Genomic DNA, 19,792 nt, shown 5'->3' with positions numbered 1-19,792 from the left:
TGAGATTGGTTGGTTCGGCAGATCTAAGGATGAGATTGTTGAGAAACCGAGGAGAGAGAAAGAGACATAAACAAATTTGTTATTTCAAATTTTCTGCAATTTTGTCATAAAAAAAAATTCTGAAATTTTATTTTAGAAATTTGGAATTTTGCCTCTCATGTGGGCCCCACCAATGCCAAGTTGGCATGCCACATCAGCCACTTAACGGCTCCATTTGACGGAATCATGATGGAGGGGTCTATTGGATGAGAAATGATAGTGTGAGGGTGTTTTTGATGAAATTGAAAGTTCAGGGACTGAATTGATTTTGGACCCAAACCATAGGGTACTAAACAGTATTTAGCCCAACTTTAAAATATCAGTGTGTGTTATCAAGTGAACTTTTCTGCATTATAGAATGCTGCAGATTCAGTTTCAGTTTTAGTTAAGCAAATACCAGTTCACTAGTGTTTTTAGTTTTGCTGTTAAGATTTTGAGTTATCAAAGTCATTCTGTAGGACTATGAGCATTGGATATTGCAGGTAGATATACTTATCCAAATCTTGCTCTTGTTATCACCTTGAGCTTATGTGGTTGCAGAAATTCATGTTAGTGATCTTTAATCAGCCTGGTTATTTAATCATAGTTGGTTTGAGGTTCTGCATTATTTTCTGTAATTGACCAAGCTGAATGAATAGTGAGTTTTTGTATACTTCAGTGCACACTTTAGTTGTTGGTTATGTCGAGTTATTGGTTCAATTGTGTTGTATGCAGACAATGTTAGTCAAAGTGGGAGATTGTTAGAAAATATGGACTTAACATTATCTGATTTACATTAAGAATAAAACCAATTGATTTATCTTTACATAAATAACAAGAAGTATATAATCATAACTCTAATTCTGGTTATCTATTGAGGAGTATGTCTCTTAATAGAAGTATGAAGCTCATTAGTAATCAACCTGAATTACATCGAGTATTTGTGATAAACAACAAGTCTCCTAACTAGATAAACATGTAGCTGTGTTGGACTCCTTATGGGATGAGTGTAACTCGTGTTTTTGGCCAATATATATAGGGAGCAAAGTCCCTGTATTCATCACCAGTTTTATCATATTGTTCAGCCCCATTCTGAAGCTTTTGGTGTTGACATACAGAAGGCTTTCTGCTCAAGTCCTGCTGCTATTCAATCCTTGTTCCAAGCTGCTCAAGATGTCGAACCTAGGCCAAACTGTTTCTGCAAGGATCCAGAGTGTTATTGATCCAGGTGGAGTCCTAGTTCCACTAGGAAAGCTATTCTGCAGTTTCTGTGTGGATGTTGTGCAGCTGGTTTAATTGTTCTTGTATATGTGTTATATGTGTTGATCTTGGTTATTGATGTATGTTGTTGTTGCATCATGTGGTTTAACATAATGTACATGGTAAATAATGCTGTTGCACTGAAGAAAATTATTATTGATCGTGTTCGTCGTTGGTGTTGTAACCATCAGCAAGAGCATCATCAAAATTCAGGCATACTAATATGGATGATTTCCACGACCGTCATTGGTTCAAATCCTTACGACTTCCTTGCAAGAAATTTGTTTTTCAATGCAACTGCGTATACGAACATTGGTGCAGTCTTCTCTCTCGTCCCTCGTTCCTAGGCCTCCTTATGTCTCTAAAGTGAAAAAGGCCAATAATAAGGCTTGTCCAATCTGATTAACAATTTGGGGGGAGAAAATCCCTGGTGTCCAATCTCATCTCAATATTTCAGGTATTACTTTTCATTGATTGTTTCTGGAATGAGGCTTTTTATTGATTGTTTGAAGCATGCCAGTGTTGAAATAGGCAATGTCATGAATCTAGTAGCATTAATCAAATCGCAGTTGTATGAATTTCTAGTAGCATTTATCTACTAGGCAATCATGAATTTCTACTACCATGCATTAATCAAATCACAGTTACATCAATTTCCAGTAGCATTGATCCTAATGCCAGTGTTGCAACTTTACATTGTTCAACTATTCCTTGAACACAAAAAAGGAGCCTACAACACATCACAGCTTTGACAGCATTGTTCTTGCAATGCAGCAAAAACAATGTCACTCTATGCAAAACACCATGTACACCTACATTTTCAAAACAACAAATCTAACATGCTCAACACCCTAATACTACTCCAGAAGATGTTCTACTCTTTATTGGGTATTAGGCAGATCATTCACCTCGAAAGCTCGGGAAATCCCATGGACGACCAAGTTGTTTGAAGAATAGATGTCGGGCGCCACGATCCTCACTCCATTGATGACCAATTCCGGCATGAAACTCATGAACCCAGTGACTTCAAGAGGCTGATCACCATGAACCATAGTCCTGAGCAGAGTCCTCGCAGGCAATGCCGAAAGCTCCTGGTGTGTAAGCCTCTGCGGCACAATGTGAAACCTCACAATCTTCTCAAGCAAAGCCCGAGGATGATGATGATGAGCTCCAAGCTCCAATCTTGGTGGCACAAAAATCGTCACAGAGCTCACATTTCTCTCATCTTCAAGAATCCCATCAAGAACAGAATGCAGCCCAATTGCAAACGGCACAAACCCCTTTGAGCTCAGCAACCTAATAATCCGACCCCATTCCACATTGCTCTTCTTCAATCCACCAGAACCAGAAACGACGCTAGAATTGGAGTCGCACACAGGAGCGTGAATGACGTCATATTCGGGATCCACGGCCGCGAACGGGCCAAGAACGCCGTGAATCGAAACGGATCCTTCTAGAAACAGATTCGGGTGCGAGACCCAAACCCGGTTGATCTGGACCGTCCGATTCTTCCGATCGATCCTCGTGACCGTGACGGTCTTTTTCCGGTACAGAGTCGGCAAGCAAGAACCTTGAGGCTTCTCCATCAGGTCTTCGATCGAAACCCTAACCGGCGAGGTGTGGTATTTGAGGAGGTCTCTGAGGAGGTGAGGAGGGAGAGAGGCGTTGGAGATGTGGGAGTCGGCGATTGCGAAGATGGTGGAGTTCGGCGAGGAGAGGAAGAGCTCCGGCGAGATTTGGAGGAGCGCCGCCGTGACGGTGAAGCCGGAGGCCCGGAGAGTTCTTGAGGCGCTGAGAGAGATGACGTGGCTGATGGGTGTGGCCGATTGGGGGGTTTGGGCGGTGGGGTCGGAGCGGAGGGTCATGGAGATTGCGATGGCGGCGAGGATGACGGCCATGGTGGAGTAGAGTATGGCGTGCCAGCGGGTGCAGTAGGAAGAAGAAGAAGACGCCATTGTTGGTTCAGTGAAGGTTCTGGTGTGGGAGAGGGAGAGAATGGTCTTTTTGGTTTGGGAGGGAAAGAGAGAAGAGTGTGATAGTGAGAGACGGTTATGGCGCAAACCAAGTTTGTTGCAACTGATTTGAAGCTTCTGCTTTGTGTAGGTGGGCTTGGGCTTCTGGTATCGCACTAGAGTTAAGATGACCAGGCCCGTATTTAATTAGGAAGTTCTTTTATGAGGCCCATTCGAGTCCTCTTCAGCTTAATATATATTTTTTTTTTTTGCCTTGATTTGGATTGACATTTTTGAATTCGATCAGTTCGGGAACCTTTCAGAAATTATGTTTTACGAATGCTAGAAAAAAATTGAAAAAATAAGAATACAATTTTGGATAAAGAAATTATGTGTTATATATAACCCACATATTTTAGTGAAAAATGACATTTTCGCCAAAGATATGGAAGGAATTATTTTTGGTTAGAAAAAACAATTCCAAGGTGTGTTTCTATGGATACAATAGTTTTTTTGATACTCACACCAAAAATTCTTCAAAAACAAGAAAATGTGATTTTGGCCAAGTATCATGTGTTATTTTAGATGCGAATGCGTACTTAATACAGCCTGTGATTATTTCTTTGTATCAGTTCGCAAGGCCAGCTTTGGTTTGATAATAGAGTTGGAATTAGTGCATTATGTTTTCCCCACTGAGCCAACTTGCTCAATTAGGGGAGTTTGATAACTGCAACCATATCTGTGGCTTATTAGGCTCCAAAAATGTCAGCCCCATGTCCAGGCATATAGGTATAGTCATTTTCGACTTCAATGTCCCAGGACTCGTTAGGTGAGCTAAAAAATTACATTTTGGCCTGGACACCATGTAGCCACTTGCTAATCGGGGATCAAAATGGACGCAACTCGTTTCCCGTCTTCAGTAACCAGGACTTCCCCCTTAAATGGTTACTGAACAAAGCCACCAGCTAATGAACAGATAATATGATACATGGCCACAAAGATAGTAACCTGTCTCATTCATGAAATCCATCATTGATCAAACCCTAGCCTACTACTACGTACCAATCCCAAATTCCCAACTTATCAACCTTTCATTGAAATATCATATGTTTCAAGACCTTCTTATTTTCTCCTCAATGCTGCCTTACTATTAATACCATTACTTGCCTGGAAAGCAAGTTCATATAATGTTGAAATCTAAAAACCTATCTTTCCCTTTAAGGCTATCATTTAAGGGTCCTCCTCCTTAAACCACCCCAGCCCCTCTATTACTACACTTATTGGTTAGAGGTCTCCTCTAAAACTTTCAATTTGGTCTCAACTGCCTAAGCTTTTCAATTTGGTCCTTGAATAGCTGCTATGTATTTAGTTTCTGGTTCATAGAGGATGGGTGTAGATGGCAATAATGTAGTGTCTGCTGTGACAAAGACAGACATCTAATTAAGCATTTTGAGGACACATGATGACAGTCCCTTATGAACCACGAAAAGGAGGGGGGGTTCTTTCTTTTTCTTTTATTGAGGAAATTAAAATGGTGCTAACCGCAAGTTGTGGATTGTAATAAAGATCTTGCAGTCAAACTTGACGTGTACTCGATCGTTTTTTATTCACAGGAGTTGGACTTTGATCACACAGCTTTGATAAAGTAAAGTCAACCGCAAGAGGTTTGTGAATTCTAGAGAGTTAGAAAGTAATATCACGAAGGTCAACACGAAGATATTTGGTGCAAATAAACTTCAGAAGAATCGGATTCAAAGTAAATTCACTAAAAAATTTCCCTACTACTACTACCAGGCCAGATCTAGGAAGGGGACTTCTGAAGATTAAGGAATTACGCTCACTTCAATTTCTGTTAATGTTTTAAAGTGTTAGATAAATTTACTTTTTTTTTTTTTGGTAAGAACGTATATGTTAAATCTTTTTTATGTCAGGATAATAAGTTGTAATACGGTGAGAGCTGTCTATAAAGTTAAAGCAATATATTTGATGAATTGCATTAAAGATTCCAAAGCAAGAACAACGGTGCCTGAAAAAACTACCGTCCAAACTTCTTCATCTACTGAATGAAGAATATATCATTGATCCTCATGTATACCATAGCTACATCAACACTTTTTCTGATGTGAACTTGTTACATGTGATTACCATGGGAAATTGCTGTACATCTGTAAGAATTTTTTTGCTCGATTCATGATGACAGAGACAAAAGTTAGGTTGGTGTAGCTAAAAACATATAAAAAGATCCAAAAAAGGAGAAAACATTAGAGTACTGAATAAAGAAAGCAAGAATATATGTGGTTGGTTCCAAAAGAAAGATTTGAGTCCAACTCCTTCCCATGTGAAAACCTGGAAGATTTTGTCATCTTCCAGTTCCCATTTTACTCTTCCTTTTTCAAAACGAATCAGACAGCGATCAATCTCGCCATGCACATATAATAGTAATCTATGCATCTACCTGATTCCGCGTTCAATAATGACATCATATTATGGGGAACCATCAACCATGTAGCCGAAAATTAAATAAAAGTTTCTCATATTACGAATTACTTTTGGCTTTGCAAAAGAGGCACCGACCTGGACAAGCATAATATAGAAAGTTTAGTGCTTTGGCATATCCCACTTTCTTGGACTACTAAATTGTCTATGAATTGAATCATGATGCAAGCACTAATTGAAGGTACTTTTAAACTTTGGTTCTTCTTTTGGAACCCATTTTCATATTCAAGTTTATTTGCAGACCCAAATGATTAAATAGTAAGCTTGGGAAGATCTCCAAGCTGATTTCATCAAAGCAGAAAAGAACTATATCTGCAGTATCAGTTTTCTGAGAATTGCCTTTTCTTTTCTTTCAGGTGAAGGAAACAATTTTTACTACGCAATTTACAAACAGTAATTAAAAGTTTGAAGCTTTGGTAATTCTTTTGGAAACCATATTGTTTGATTTAAGTTTTCTGCAGACCTCAAATGGCATAGAAGCTTTCAAAGCTGATATTTACCAAAGCAGAACAGAACAACATCTGCAGTATATGTTTTTGGGAACTGCCTCTTTTTGCTTTTCTTTTCTTTCAGGTGAAGGAAACAACTACTTTTTTGTTTAAGATACAATATCTCCACCTAGATTTTGCCAGAAAACAAGGCCACACCTCATCAACTTAGACTTTGGAAAAAACCAAGAGAAAAAGAACACAATTTAGAGAACAGAGATGCACAAAAACTAAAGCACCAGACTTGATAAGAATCTCAATCTAATATTTTCATCATATATGAACAAATAAAGCACTAAACTTGACTACATTGATATCAATATTTTGTTTCTGTGTGGATCAAAATCACTCTCCTCGACACTACTAACTACCCGGAAACCATTGGAGCTTAATAAACACCTCCCCTTTTTCTGGTGACCCTGATGTAGCAAAAGACAGCTGCAAAAATGGCAGTGACAAGCCCACCAATAATAACACCTCCACCAGCAACAGACTTATCTTGGTGATGCTTTGAGGGCCCCAACTTTCTGACAGATGGGCCTTCAGCCACTTGAGACTCCTCCATACTATGAGATGGCACTTCAGCAACAGAAACACTACTCTGATCTGAACCTGAATCTGAATCTGAATGTGCTGCTAAAACCCGATTTTGGGGCTTAGCCTCAGTTGGGTTCAGCTCAGATTTTTCAGCCATTGCCTGGACCACAAGGATCCCAGCTAGAAGAACTAGGCAAACCAGACCAACTCTAGCCATGTGAGGAACAAAATGTAAGTATTTGGGGAATTGGGTATTTGGGATAATAGTGGTTTTGGACTTCCGGTGTTGAAGCAAATCTATGATGCAACTGAAGTGAGCTGGGTTTGGAGGGTTTATATAGGAGAGGGATGGGCGGCTTGGGATTTTGGGGGAGGACGTGTGGTCTCCAGGTTGAGGTTGATTTGTGGGAAAATGGGTCCCATGTGTGATGAGGTTTGTAAAGGTTGAGTCTTTTGGGTGGCATCTGGGAAAGTTTGATACTTTGAAGTTTGAAGTTTGAATACGCGGAAGGAAAAGAAACGGGAGTGATTGTGTTTGGTGAAGACGTGAATGAGAGCTTAAGAGTGTGAGGGAAACAGATGTTCACTTTACAAAACGACGTTCAACTACAACTGGACTACAGCAGTGAAGTGGTGGTCAAAATAGAGTACAGAATAGAGGGGAAGGAAAATTATATTTTCATAAACAAAAAAGGATCACTTTGCATTCTTTAGGCCATGTCAAGGAGATGCGAAAATCCTCATTTATGGTAATAATTGACGAGGCTGCTAGAGACCAAAGAGGCAAAGTCATTGTTAGAGATTACCGAGTTCTTTTGAGGTCATCTTATTCAAACAGATTAATTGTCGTTAATAAAACCAAAGATTAATTTTCATAAACAAAAAAGGATCATTTTGCATTCTTTAGGGTATTGTTTACACGGCTCAAAAGTTCTCATTTATGGTATAAATGGAAGAAGTTGCATATTATAGAGATTATAGACCAAAATCTTATTTATGGGATTGTCAAGTCTTTTGAAGTCATTTCATTCAAGCAAATGAATTGTTTTGTTCAAATATAGTAGAACCAAAGATTAATTTTTTCTCAAGTGAATTCCTTGATTTTGATTTTAATTATTTGAATCTCATTATTTTAGAGACTTTTCTCAATGGTTTGTTATTTTTTTTTTCATATTATGAAAAACAAATTTAATAATATAAGAAAATGCATTTGAGAAAAAGAAAATCACAATGTGGCAATAGAGTTTTGCATTGGGGCTATAAAAGACCCATCAACCCTCCTCCTTACTAGTGTAGTGAGTAGGTTTCTTTGATCTAATAGCTACGGACTTTTGGGACACAGCTGGGGTTAGCTGGAAAAATAGTAGGTGCAAATTTATAGGCAGTTTTCCAGTTGGCCTTTGGACTGCTAGTGTTTGATTTGGACACTCTAGTCTTCCCCTACTCAATTAACAAAGAATACAAGAATGAAATACTATTACCAAATTATGAACTCCTCATCACCCTTTCCAAATTGCTTCCTTTTTCCTTAGCAGGCGTGTGAATTGATCTCGAAGAGCACACTGGTCAAATTGGGTGGTGCATTACTACTGGTACTTGATCGGAATTCTATCACGAACACATTTTAATTTGAGCAATGGTAGTAAATGCAAACCAAACCCAACTGTCTACAGTGTCGACAGAGACCTCAAAACTCAAACAAAGTCACACACCCTCTTTACTCTCTCAAAGCCAAAGTCACAGGCCAAAACAAGTTTTTGCTTCAAACTGAAGAAAAAATTTACATCTACAAATGGCAGATAAAAATATTAAGCACACTCTGCATGCTTTACTGAAGCTTTGACTTGAGGCATTGCAGCAGTATACAATAATCTCCACCTTTTATCATTATTTATATGACATAAAAAAAAAATTAAAAAAAAACAAAGCTTTATCAAATAACTGAATAAGGACTGCTTGACCAAAAACCTGAAACATTATACCTGTGGCCTTTGTTTATCTGTTGAAGGATGCTAATCATGCCCTTAAATTTTGAGTCCCATGTTGCCTGGCATCATGAATGCAAGAATTTTGTTGGCAGAATTTAGTCCATAATATCAAAGATACCTCAAATTTCTTTGCTTATAACATGCATCACATCTTATCCAAACTATAGTTTAGTCAGATTCCAAATCCTATGTGTATATAACAAAAGCACATAAATGAATCATTCACAGACATCTCCATGTATTGGGATCAATCAGTATCCATCAAAATTAGTGGAGCTTAGAAAACATAACACTAGTTGGACCCCAAAAAAAAAAAAATAAAAGCCAAAAAAAAGCCAAGCAGCATTTATTACCCATTGAAGAGCTCGAAGCCTACAGATGAAATCACAAGCAAAGCAATTATTTTTATGGAGCATTAGATTCACAGCAGCAAAGGTTAATAAGTGTAATTCTTCTATCCATTCAAGATAGAATACTGGCGCCATAGAGAAAAAGAGACGAGTCAGTTTAATGTCTTCAATGCTTGAGAGAACAACAATTTCATGCAGCCAATTTCACAAAGCAATATATTGCAGGTTATAATGAACTGAAGTAAAAAATGCAAGTGCAGATCACACGAAGAGAGAACAATCTGAACAACTTTATTTCATAGTATAGCAAATAAACTGAACAGCAATCCTTAGCAAATGAGAATAAGAAAAAGAGAAAAGATAGCATCTAGGGGAACATGGCAAGGCATCCTCTGGAACACTCTCCAAGTTATAATGGAAATACACTACTCTCACTCTCACTGCAAGTATAAAATGATAGCGAGACGAAGACTATGCGTAGGCATAATCTCGATCTAACTCCATTGGGTCATCCTTATCTAGTTCGCTGAACTCCATGAAATGGGTTGGTCGGTGTTCCTCGTGATAGTACTCCTTGGGTGGTCCAAGCTTGATGCCATACTTCATGTCACATGCATGCCTCACTCCCATGAAATTGAAGTTCCATGGACAATTATCAGGAACCATGTAGAAACCAAGGAAGCGATACACTGAGAAGCATCTGGACCTTCTCATAATGAGTTGGAAGGTATCCATCTAGTGGATTATTGTTTCTTCCGCTGTTCTTATTAGAACAACATCCCCACTCATAACCAGAAGGAGTAAGTTTATATGCAGTTAACGAGCAGGAACCTGGAGTAAAAGCGCAGGTCATAATAATGCATTTCTCCCTATCCCATTGCTTGCCATTCTCCAACATATTAGCATGAGTGGTGAGATCCTGAGGAGAAAGCTGAGGTAGCTCATTTGGCTGGGTGTGCATCCATCCCAGAGGTTCCAAATAATTGAGGAAATCATGCTCAGGAAGAGCTGATGGAAGATGAACTTGCTGGTGGGTGCCCCGCTGTGGTGGCATCACAATGCAGCGAATTTCCTTAACCTGAGGGTTGTCAGGTGGGCTTATACCATACAAGTAACCAGCAACTTGTGTCCTCAGATCAGCAACACAGATAAACTTTTTCAAAATGTTCATTGGCATGATGTAAGTGTAGCCTGTTTCCTTTGTATCTTCTGAACTCACATAAATATGGTTGACACGAAGATGTAGATTTGTAGCTGATATTGCTCTCACACGCCAATCAGTTTTGGACCTGAATGCAGCTTGCTCATATTGACTCGTAGTGGTGGAAATAAGCTCATCTCCATGCACGTTTGTGGTCCTCGTGGTGACTGCTGTCAGCTGACTAACTCCTTTAGCCTGTTTCTCAATCTCTGCTATCTCTTGCCTCTGTTGAGAAGGTGGAGTAATCTCTGCTCCAAGTATTATATCACGAATTTCAGACTGTGTGAGGGCTGAAGTACTCACATTATTCTTTTTCGCATAGTCTGACAGTATGAGATCTGTTAGAGCACGCTCAACCTTCATCCATTGCTCATCAGAAAGAGAAGGCCAAATGTGGTGTGGCTCACTAATGACTGTTCGGTCAGGCTTCAACAACATACTTGCCTTGTCTCTGTTCACATGTAGTGCCCGAAGAATCAGAATGAGCCGAGAGAATGCACTGTATGATGAAACACTCTTCAACCAATCATCGTAAACATTAAAAAGAACCATCTGTGGCTCAGTAGCCTTTAGTACCAGATCATTCAACTTCTTAATTTTCAAGCAAACCTGAAAAGGAAGCTGTAGCTCACTTCCTTTTATGACTATGTTGGGAAAATCCAGCAAATGAACCTCCAATGGGTCGAGCATTCCCTTACGAGTCACAATAATTTGCTTTGGCTGTTCTTCAACAGGTAGAGAACGCACAAGAGCAGCAACTTCTTCTGCAGTTTTCCATTTAGCCAACTGCCCAAGTCGCTTCTGTCCTGCCGACACACTTGTGTGGATAACCTTCAAGAACAGCTGCCCAGTCCCTGGATTGAACATGAAGATAGCACCATTGATGGGTTTTGTAACAAGATTTCCGTCAAAAGTCTTGTGCATTGTAACACGATACACATTTGTATCGTCAACAAACCATTTAATTTGATTGCTGAAGAGCTCCCCATAGTTTTGGGAAGACAAATATGGCTCTGTAGGCTCAGAGGAATACAACTGCAATCCTTTCCTTATGCGCTCCCTCAACACATATAAAGCCGGATTTGACTTCATGATCTTGTTCATTGCCTGTTGAATCAGTGGTTTTGATCCGGGAAACCAGTTACCAAATGCAGAATGCACATTATAGGCTAAATCAATACCAATCATCACTCCCGTCGGAGAAGGATAGATAGACATGTTATCAGTTGTATAGTCCATAAACTTTGCCCGGGTGTAACGTTCAATATCATGAGAATCATAATCCCCCCAACGGAGCTGCACGTCTATCCAGTACTTGTTGCTTGTTTTTTTATCATACTCATCCTTCGGCTCAGCCACAAGACTAAGTTTCGACATTTGCCATTTATGAACAGAAAAAAGGAGAATGTCTGCACAAGAGTTGTTCATTTTGTAACTCTTCCTGGGATGTATGGTTTCCTTCTGCACAGTCTCAATTTCCAAAGCATCCAACTCCTGATCCAAAACCTGACAAAGATCCATCACAACACTTTCATGAATCTTCTGCCACAAGTGTGCACGGAATATCTGAATCAACGATATCTTCAAGGTTGGGATCTTCCCATGCATAAAGATTCCTGTCAGATCCAGCTGTACTTGAAAACCGACATATACATTGGCTCGATTTATGGTAGGCGACCACCAAAGCGTAAACCTACGATTGGGGATTTGGTTGAGGCCAGATCTTTGGGCATTAGTCAACTTTTATACTTCATCGATTCCTCAAATCCAGATGCCTTCTCCCAGAAGAGACCCTCCCAAGTAGGGAAGTATGTTCCTTTGAATAAGGTGTGCTCAAGTATTCCCTCAACTCCTCCAAGAGCTTGGATCACATCAGTTCTATAATTATTCAAATTCCACAATTTTCCATCATGCCTTTGGTGTGTCCACCAGAAAGGATTTTGCTTCAAGATCTGGTACTGCTTAAAATCTGTGCGAGCTCTCCACCCTTTGTCATATGCTAAAGTGTGTCGATCCTTCTGGAACAATGTATTTATGCGTGGTATTCCCCTATCCCATGAATCTTCCAAATCTTCAAGGGTAAGACGCCGATTCTGTTCCATAGCTTCCTCTCTTTTTAGTGCATATTCTGCCCAAACACGCTGTGAATCAATAAACTCACTCTCCCATGGTTGTATGTAACGGTAAAGATTTGGAATCAGCTGCTCTTCTTCATGACTCATTCCACTCCTAAAGTGTGTCACACCAATTTCTGTCTGCCGAGAGTATCTGAGGTCACTCTGTGGAATCAATATGTGACCCATAGATAACATGCCAAGTCCTCCAATTTCTTTTGGCGTGTAAAAAATGACAGGTGGGAACCTGCTTGGCATCTTTGAATTCAATCCAATCTTAATGCGGGTCTGAATTTTATTTTCACATTTGACCAGTAAATCTAACAGCTCCGCTGTATGTACAACTGCTTCACGGAAGTAAGTCATAAGACCAATAAGGGCTGTATTCCATTTGTTGATAACTTTTGTGAATGTTGTAGACCCTGAGGACATAAGGATCTGCCTTACACGATTCTCAAACGCCTTCATGTATTCATCCTCAAAACGTAAAAAAGCAACAACAGTCCTTTCCTTTGTCTGTTCATTTTGCAAGTTCCAAACTCCATCTGTTTGGTGTTCCTTCGTACTCATTCTTATCTTGGGAAGTATTCTTACTTCAAATCCACACATGCTGAAAAGCAAATTTGGATTATCCTTGCTGTAAACAGAAACAAAGCTGTCCTCCCATTCCAAAGTTGTGATGCTTCGAGGGAGACGGTTCTTGACATTCCAAAAGACACTCCTTCCAAGATTGACATCATGTTTCAGGAGCCTCATCCTTGCATCTCTTGCCCAGCACTTCTTATTATTATATCCAACCATATTTTCATTATTGGGATCTGGATGCTCGGTAAGATATCGCTGTATGAGGTCCCGAGCCTCCTCCTGAGTGAAGCGGAACAAGATATGCACCCTGTCTATGTATCGAGAGTACAGCCTGATAGGATGGCGAGTCTCAACCTTTGTGGCCCCATAAGTCATGAACTCATTTGGCTTCTACTGTGGACCTGCAATTTCATTGGCCCGAGTCAATCCAAGAAGCATTAGATCCAAAACAAGCCCATAATACTGTACAACAAATGATGCAGGCTGGAGACCCCGTATAAGACCATATGAATTTGTATGACTCATATCTTTGTAAGACAATACCACATTGTTTTTTGCAGTGATATAATCAGCAATGTTATGGTCAAGAACAAGACGTAGAAGCCTATTTAGCAATGTCAAGTCAATCTTCTCAGATAATCTCTCAAGTTTTGTCTGAAGCATCACAACACACTCCCCCTCACTTGTGTCCCATATACTCTCTAAATTGTTTATCCCCTGACACCATTTATAGACCAAAAGTGGAGGTGGCTCTGAGTCTGTAGGCTTGATCCAGTTCGGGAAGAGCTGACGTTTGTCAGCCTCATACCATAGATATTGATCAAGATATGCATCTGTAATCTTCTCAAGAGGGTCAATCTCAAAAACTGGAATATGATGGCTGTACCGCTGTACAGATCCATGAACTCTATGCTCACGTCTTTGAAGGCACGCTGTCTGTAATCTTCTCAAGAGGGTCAATCTCAAAAACTGGAATATGATGGCTGTACAGATCCATGAACTCTATGCTCACGTCTTTGAAGGCACGCTGTGAGATCAAGTGACGTTTTATCCTTATCAATGCCTCATGGGGGTTATCATAGGCTTGTTCAATGAGACCCAACTCCTCTCTTTGATGCTGGTTCAATTTTACTGCCGCAGTATAAGATTCCTTCAACCTCTCCAGAGCAAGGATAAGTAGCTTGGTATCATGCTTATACGACAAAGGGGGAAATGGAATATGTTGGAAATTTCTTGACTCCAACCAATGCACAGTTGTTGAGTAAATTGCTACTGCTTCTTCTGGTGAAATATATGGACCATCTTTGAGATAATTGTGCTGTCGCTCCTGCTCTCCCTTTAGCCAAAGGCGAGTTAATCTTCCAAGATTCTTTCGACAAACTGTCTTATCCACTGTAGCACCTCTTCTAATACGTTCACGGTTATAATGAGCACCATGTGTCCACCAATCTGCCTTTGACTTGACATAACGAAGAATTATATTCTCAACCGGAGCAGGCATACCAGGAACCTTCCAAGGAATATTTGCTTTCCAACAACGCCATGCCTCACTGAGATGCTGCATAATTGTTTTCGCCTTATTTTGCTTCATGCCCACTGGCATGGCATCTAGAATATCTTTCAAGATATCTGCTCGAAACTCCAAGTCGAAATTGCTTTCAACACGCTGCTTAGTTACTGTCTTTGCCACAGAATGGCGCCCTTCAAATTGTCTAGCAAGTAAATTTCCCAACCATTGTTCCAGAAGAGGGACCATGCCACGAAGGAAGGACAACCACACCCTCCACATTGGTGCCCAGAATCCACATCCCGGCCCTTTCCCGACCGGCCCAGTATTGAAACGGTAGTAAATCAAGTGCTTCAAATCTTTGTTCATTCTAATCTGCCGCATCAACCTATACTTGTAACGGTACATTCCAGTTAACTGACCAACATGAGAAAATATGTACTGCAGACCATCAGCCAATTGAAAGGCATCAATATTACCCAAACGGAACTGGACCTGGGCATCAACTACAAGCTTTGTTAACCGCAAGATTTCACGCAACAGATGAAAAGAATTACCAAACCGAGATTTCTTACGCTCTTTTGTTGTCAGGGTTTTCACAGGCTTGAGATTAAAATTATAATCAAGGTGAAGATAGTCCAGACCTTTCCTATGTATCAGCAGATTTAGCATGTTATGACCCTGCCTACAGAGTTGAAGACCCGCTTCAACCCAATCAAGCTCAGTAGTTTGGAAAAACTTGGTAGCCTGAAGAGACCGAAACAAGTCCTTCTTCTTTTGTGCCTTGGGAGGCCTACGATGCAGCTCATTCAACACAAACAATTTCAACAACTTCTGATAGCTGACTCGAACCTTAACAGGATATGATCGAGGACAATGCTCCTTAAACCACTCTGACACAAGAGGTATATCCTCTGCGCGACGAGTCTGACCAGACCTCAAGTGAAAAGGGCGTGGGGCAAAATACAGGAAAATCCCAGCAGCAGTGGTGTCAGTATAAAGCTGAGTATGACTCAAAAGAGGCTCCACCCCTTCAGGCAAAACAAAATCACCATCTTCCTCACAATTATCATAACTATTCCTGTTAGTGCCGGGTATTGGGTTTAGCAATGGATCATAATAAAATGCAGGCAGATCAGGATCCTCAGTTTTAATATGCATAACCATTGGTGTGTGATAAACAGAGAGCTTTACCTTCCTTGGCCTGTTGTTGTAAAGATTAGGGAATGCAATTTTGTACTCTGATCTCAGCGGATACCGAATAATGAGCTTGTTTATGTCATTAAACTCATTCCAATCCTCCTCCCCTTGCTCCATATCCCTAAACAAGGGCTCGAATTTCGGCCCACCTGGTATACACATATTCAATGCCTTGGCTGTCAGAAACGACTCCTTATCAAACAAATAAAAATAGTTCCGATCAGTCAAATCGGAAATTACCTGTCCTGAAAGCCGGTAAAGGGCTTCCATAATCGGCACCGAGAGCTGCCACTTCCGGTAGGTCGGGCCGTTGATCAGCTTTGTCTTCATTAGAGGTTTATGGTCATAAAACCACTTATACACAGCGGCATCCTCTTCGGCATCAAGCTCCAGCTGAATCGGCTCAAGAGGCTCAACATCCAACAAGTTATCTGCATAATCCAACTCCTCCCTCCTCATCATGATCCACATTGTGGCCCATTGGGCCATGTAGATCGGCTCCACAACCCAGGGAGTCTAATATGGTACAGCACCTTCACATTACGGACCTGCTCCCACGGCATCGGCATATTCTCGAGGAGCTTGTACACGGCGTGAGGAACGAACTTGAGAGCTCCCAGGTAGACCCGCTTGTCGTGCCGGTACTTCTTCGACGACATGTCGCCGTGATCTTTCACGATCTTCCTCACATGCTCCGGAGGCATGTCCTGTTTTTGTGAATCGACGACGCGCCGTTCGCCGTGGCGATTGGACCACTTGCGGGAGGAAAGCTGCTGCCATCTGCGGGCTTTCTCTTCAAGATCGGCCGGTGACGGAAGACAGGGCTGAGCCACCGCCGATGGAATCAAGGTATTTCTCGTCCCCGGTGGTGAAATTTCGGCGTTGTACCACATTATTGGGAACAGAAATCGAACAGAATCCTAAGCAAATTTGAAGCTACGATTTATAGGGTTCAATTGCGATTGGGGTTATCTAGGGTTATTTTAGTGGTGGGTTTGAAAAGAGTTGGTAATCGAATTAGATTGTGGAGTATATATAGGTTTCTATGGCGGTGGCAACTGGATATGGGCTTTTTATAGTAAGTTGATTTTTTTTTTTTTTTTCTATCAAGGAAATTCATTTTGCCCAGGTGAGAGTTATTTTTGTTTTTGTTTTTTGGTTTCCCTCTTGTAACGGTTCAAATTAGGGTGAAGAAGCTATCGAATGTGATAGCGCCGGAAAGTAGGGTTCGAGTAACACTACTGAAGGCAGCGGCTGATGATTTAAGACAAAGCAATGCATCATGGAAACCAAATGATGCCTGAGATTGTGATTCATAGTTAAATTGTCTATTTCATAAAATTGGCGTGTCCATCAAGCAAGAGCATTGTTTCACTCTGGGAATGTTTAACCTTCAGTTATGACATGTACTTTGTATACTTTTAGTCCGCCATAAAATAGAAAAAAAATTGTCATCTAATTATCACATTTGTGTATTATAGAATCATATATCTTACTGCATATTGGATAAAATCATAACAAATCATCATGAAATCATTTTTTTGAAAACTAAAGACCATATCCAAGTACGATGAGAACTGACCTGAAACAATTTCTTTTTCTCAATAGGCTTGGTGTGAAGATCTTGACCCGTTTGTCAATTTTTGGCATAGGCAAAGTTGAGAAATTGTGTAGATACCGATATGCCAAAAATTGGCAAACTAAGATCTTAAATCACACTATGAATTCCAACATGTATTAAGATCGGAACGAAAATGAGCACTGAAAATGAAAACGAAAATTGCTTAATCTTAAGTTACCAAAACTCCAGTCATCTCAAAGATACAAAAGCAAACTCTACCCTCCACCATATAGCTAATCAGCCATGTAGAACAACTAAACCCCCCCCATCACCCAAGTATATATACTAAACATATACATTTATGCCCAAGAAGGCCAATAACTGATTCTTCATTCATCCTCCTCAGTATGATTTAGATCCATTTGATTTAGATCGATGACATCAGTGTTCACTACGTGAGGGGAATGAGAATTCACCTTATCCTGAGGCGAAAAATCCTCAGAGTGACCTGATGATTCTGAACCTGCAGAAGTCACTACACAGGAAGGAGCCGATAGAGTTGCTCTACAAGAAGAATTTGTTGAGTAACTGGAGATCGTAACCTTCGGAAAGTTGAGACGGGCAGAGGAACCGTACATGGCCCTTGCAGCTTCATCGTAGGCAAGAGCAGCTTCAATTGCAGTTGGAAAGGTACCTAGCCAGAGCCTACTTCCCCTATTTGGTGAGCGGATTTCAGCAACCCACTTGCCCCATGTCCTCTGCCTAACACCTCTGTAGTTACATCGAGAATTCTCAGGTCCTCCCTTACCTTTCATGCATCCCTTCTTAGACCCCTTGGCAGGAACTTTGCGAGTTGGTTTACTCCCATCATTGGATGATTCTAGATGGTCGTTAAACTCTTTCCACTTTGCAAGAGTCTCAGCCACAGGATTAGATCCATCCTGTTTACTATGGAATTTTTTCAACTTGGTCATACAATCCAAATTTGTACTGAACAGGGAATACAATGAGATGCCTGCCAGTAATAGAAAGAGGAACTTATCTTTAGAGATAACCATTATAGACCAAAACTGCCCATATCACTTAACTAGGCTAAGCCGATCTAGACAAAAATTAAAGTCAAAGAAACAACCCTCGGTGCAGGCATGCACTGCAAATGCAATCACCACCACAACAAAACTTGGACATGTCAAGATGCCAATACAGAATCAAATGCAACAAAAATTTCTTCCATAACTTATTCAGACTAAAAACATTACACCAAGTCTTTACAGAATTACAACTGCAAATATAATCTTATCTAATGGCCCATATTACTTTTGTAAGCTAAGCCCATCTAAACAAAAAAACTAAAGAGGAAAGCAACAACTTCATGCACAATCATATGCAATCAGCATACAGACATTCAACTAATGCTTCATTGCACTAAAACTGCAAGGTAAGTACATTCAGAAAAGAAGAAAAAAAAAAATTGCTATAACATGCTAGTGACCTCTTGGAGTACCCTCAGAATGAAAAGTTTCAGTAGGCATGCAATGGGAAAGTCAGATCCAGCCCTAACCTTCTGCTCTTTTGCATTAGTGGCTGCTATCAAAAACTAAACCCACGCTCTTGCAGTTGTCATCCCCAACAATTCCACCATTGCATCTCATCACTATAAAGGAAATTTACCTCAACTTACTAAAAGTTCACAACATGCTTTACTTGAATGTATATATGCAAAATCAGAACACGCAAACAATGCACTTGCTTCACATGCATCAGTGGCACAAACTTCACTCAACTTGAGCTTCGCCGGCCATACAATTTCCAAAACCCACATCAATTTCTGTTCCAAAGCTAATCCTTTAGCCCAACTAAGAATTGCACAGTAATTGAAAATCATCTTCCGCTAAGGTCATTAGGTGAACAGTTTCTAAAGTACCCACTTGCCAAAATTCTTACAACCCACGTTTTTCAATATGCCTAACCTTATAAATCAAGCATACAAAGAGAATTCATTCATGCATACAAGTATAAAAACCTGACCAAGCCACCCAATTCTTTTCCATACCAATTAAACTACCAACACACACTAAAAACACACAATTCTGAAACAAAAACAGAACCCAGTAAATAAATTTTGCAATTGCTATCTCTCAGTAAAATAAATACACACAGATCTCAACACGGACGAGTTACCTTGTTCTGCTCCGTGACTCCCCAGCCTTGAGTCTCTCAATTGGGGCTAGGGAAAACAGAGCATAGAAAACCAGAATGCTATAGCTTCATGGAAACAGAAGAGACTGAGTTCGGAGCTGAAGGGAGGACCAAGCGTTGACAATGAGTCAATGACGAACAAGGAAATGAACAAAAACCCTAATTTCTAACGAATGGAATATTTTGCCCCAACTGAATTTTTATATTCGGCTCCGGTTTTATGTTTGCTTTTGCCATTTTATTTGAAATTTTGCACCGACCCGAAAATTGGCACCTTTCAAGGGCACCTTTCAATCATTTGAAATTTTGTACCTTATGCAAGGGAGCCCATTAACC

General features: G+C 40.3%; 3 protein-coding genes and 1 pseudogene across 4 annotated transcripts; all 4 read right to left on the bottom strand.

Annotated features, from left to right (window-relative positions):
• Positions 1-1,847: 1,847 nt before the first annotated feature.
• LOC133744546 (fasciclin-like arabinogalactan protein 21) lies at positions 1,848-3,342 on the bottom strand. Its single transcript, XM_062172641.1, has one exon. The coding sequence runs from the start codon at positions 3,231-3,233 to the stop codon at positions 2,160-2,162; it is 1,074 nt and encodes a 357-aa protein (XP_062028625.1). The 5' UTR covers positions 3,234-3,342; the 3' UTR covers positions 1,848-2,159.
• Positions 3,343-6,434: 3,092 nt separating this feature from the next.
• Positions 6,435-7,073, bottom strand: LOC133744540 (uncharacterized). The gene has a single exon (XM_062172637.1). It carries the CDS (start codon positions 6,966-6,968, stop codon positions 6,603-6,605), a length of 366 nt encoding a protein of 121 aa, XP_062028621.1. The 5' UTR covers positions 6,969-7,073; the 3' UTR covers positions 6,435-6,602.
• Positions 7,074-9,361: 2,288 nt separating this feature from the next.
• Positions 9,362-17,332, bottom strand: LOC133726079 (pre-mRNA-processing-splicing factor 8A-like; annotated as a pseudogene).
• Positions 17,333-17,464: 132 nt separating this feature from the next.
• LOC133726077 (putative dehydration-responsive element-binding protein 2H) lies at positions 17,465-19,721 on the bottom strand. Of its 2 annotated transcripts, XM_062153549.1 has the most exons (3): positions 19,439-19,721; positions 18,819-18,911; positions 17,465-18,272 (listed from the first exon to the last, which is right to left on the bottom strand). In XM_062153549.1, the coding sequence occupies exon 3, from the start codon at positions 18,229-18,231 to the stop codon at positions 17,647-17,649; it is 585 nt and encodes a 194-aa protein (XP_062009533.1). In that variant the 5' UTR covers positions 18,232-18,272; positions 18,819-18,911; positions 19,439-19,721; the 3' UTR covers positions 17,465-17,646. The 2 variants fall into 2 exon arrangements, with proteins under 2 accessions (XP_062009533.1, XP_062009532.1); XM_062153548.1 differs by lacking the exon at positions 18,819-18,911 and having other exon boundaries at positions 19,439-19,717.
• Between the last annotated feature and the right edge of the window lie 71 nt (positions 19,722-19,792).

This window comes from Rosa rugosa, chromosome 1, assembly GCF_958449725.1.
Source record: "Rosa rugosa chromosome 1, drRosRugo1.1, whole genome shotgun sequence".
Classification (NCBI taxonomy): domain Eukaryota; kingdom Viridiplantae; phylum Streptophyta; class Magnoliopsida; order Rosales; family Rosaceae; genus Rosa; species Rosa rugosa.
Note: the sequence above shows the minus strand (reverse complement) of the source record. Positions and strands in the feature narration are given on the sequence as shown.

Bases quoted from the DNA above. Each gene is read 5' to 3' on its own strand.
- LOC133744540 (XM_062172637.1), bottom strand. From the start codon at position 6,968: ATGGCTAGAGTTGGTCTGGTTTGCCTAGTTCTTCTAGCTGGGATCCTT.
- LOC133726077 (XM_062153549.1), bottom strand. From the start codon at position 18,231: ATGACCAAGTTGAAAAAATTCCATAGTAAACAGGATGGATCTAATCCT.
- LOC133744546 (XM_062172641.1), bottom strand. From the start codon at position 3,233: ATGGCGTCTTCTTCTTCTTCCTACTGCACCCGCTGGCACGCCATACTC.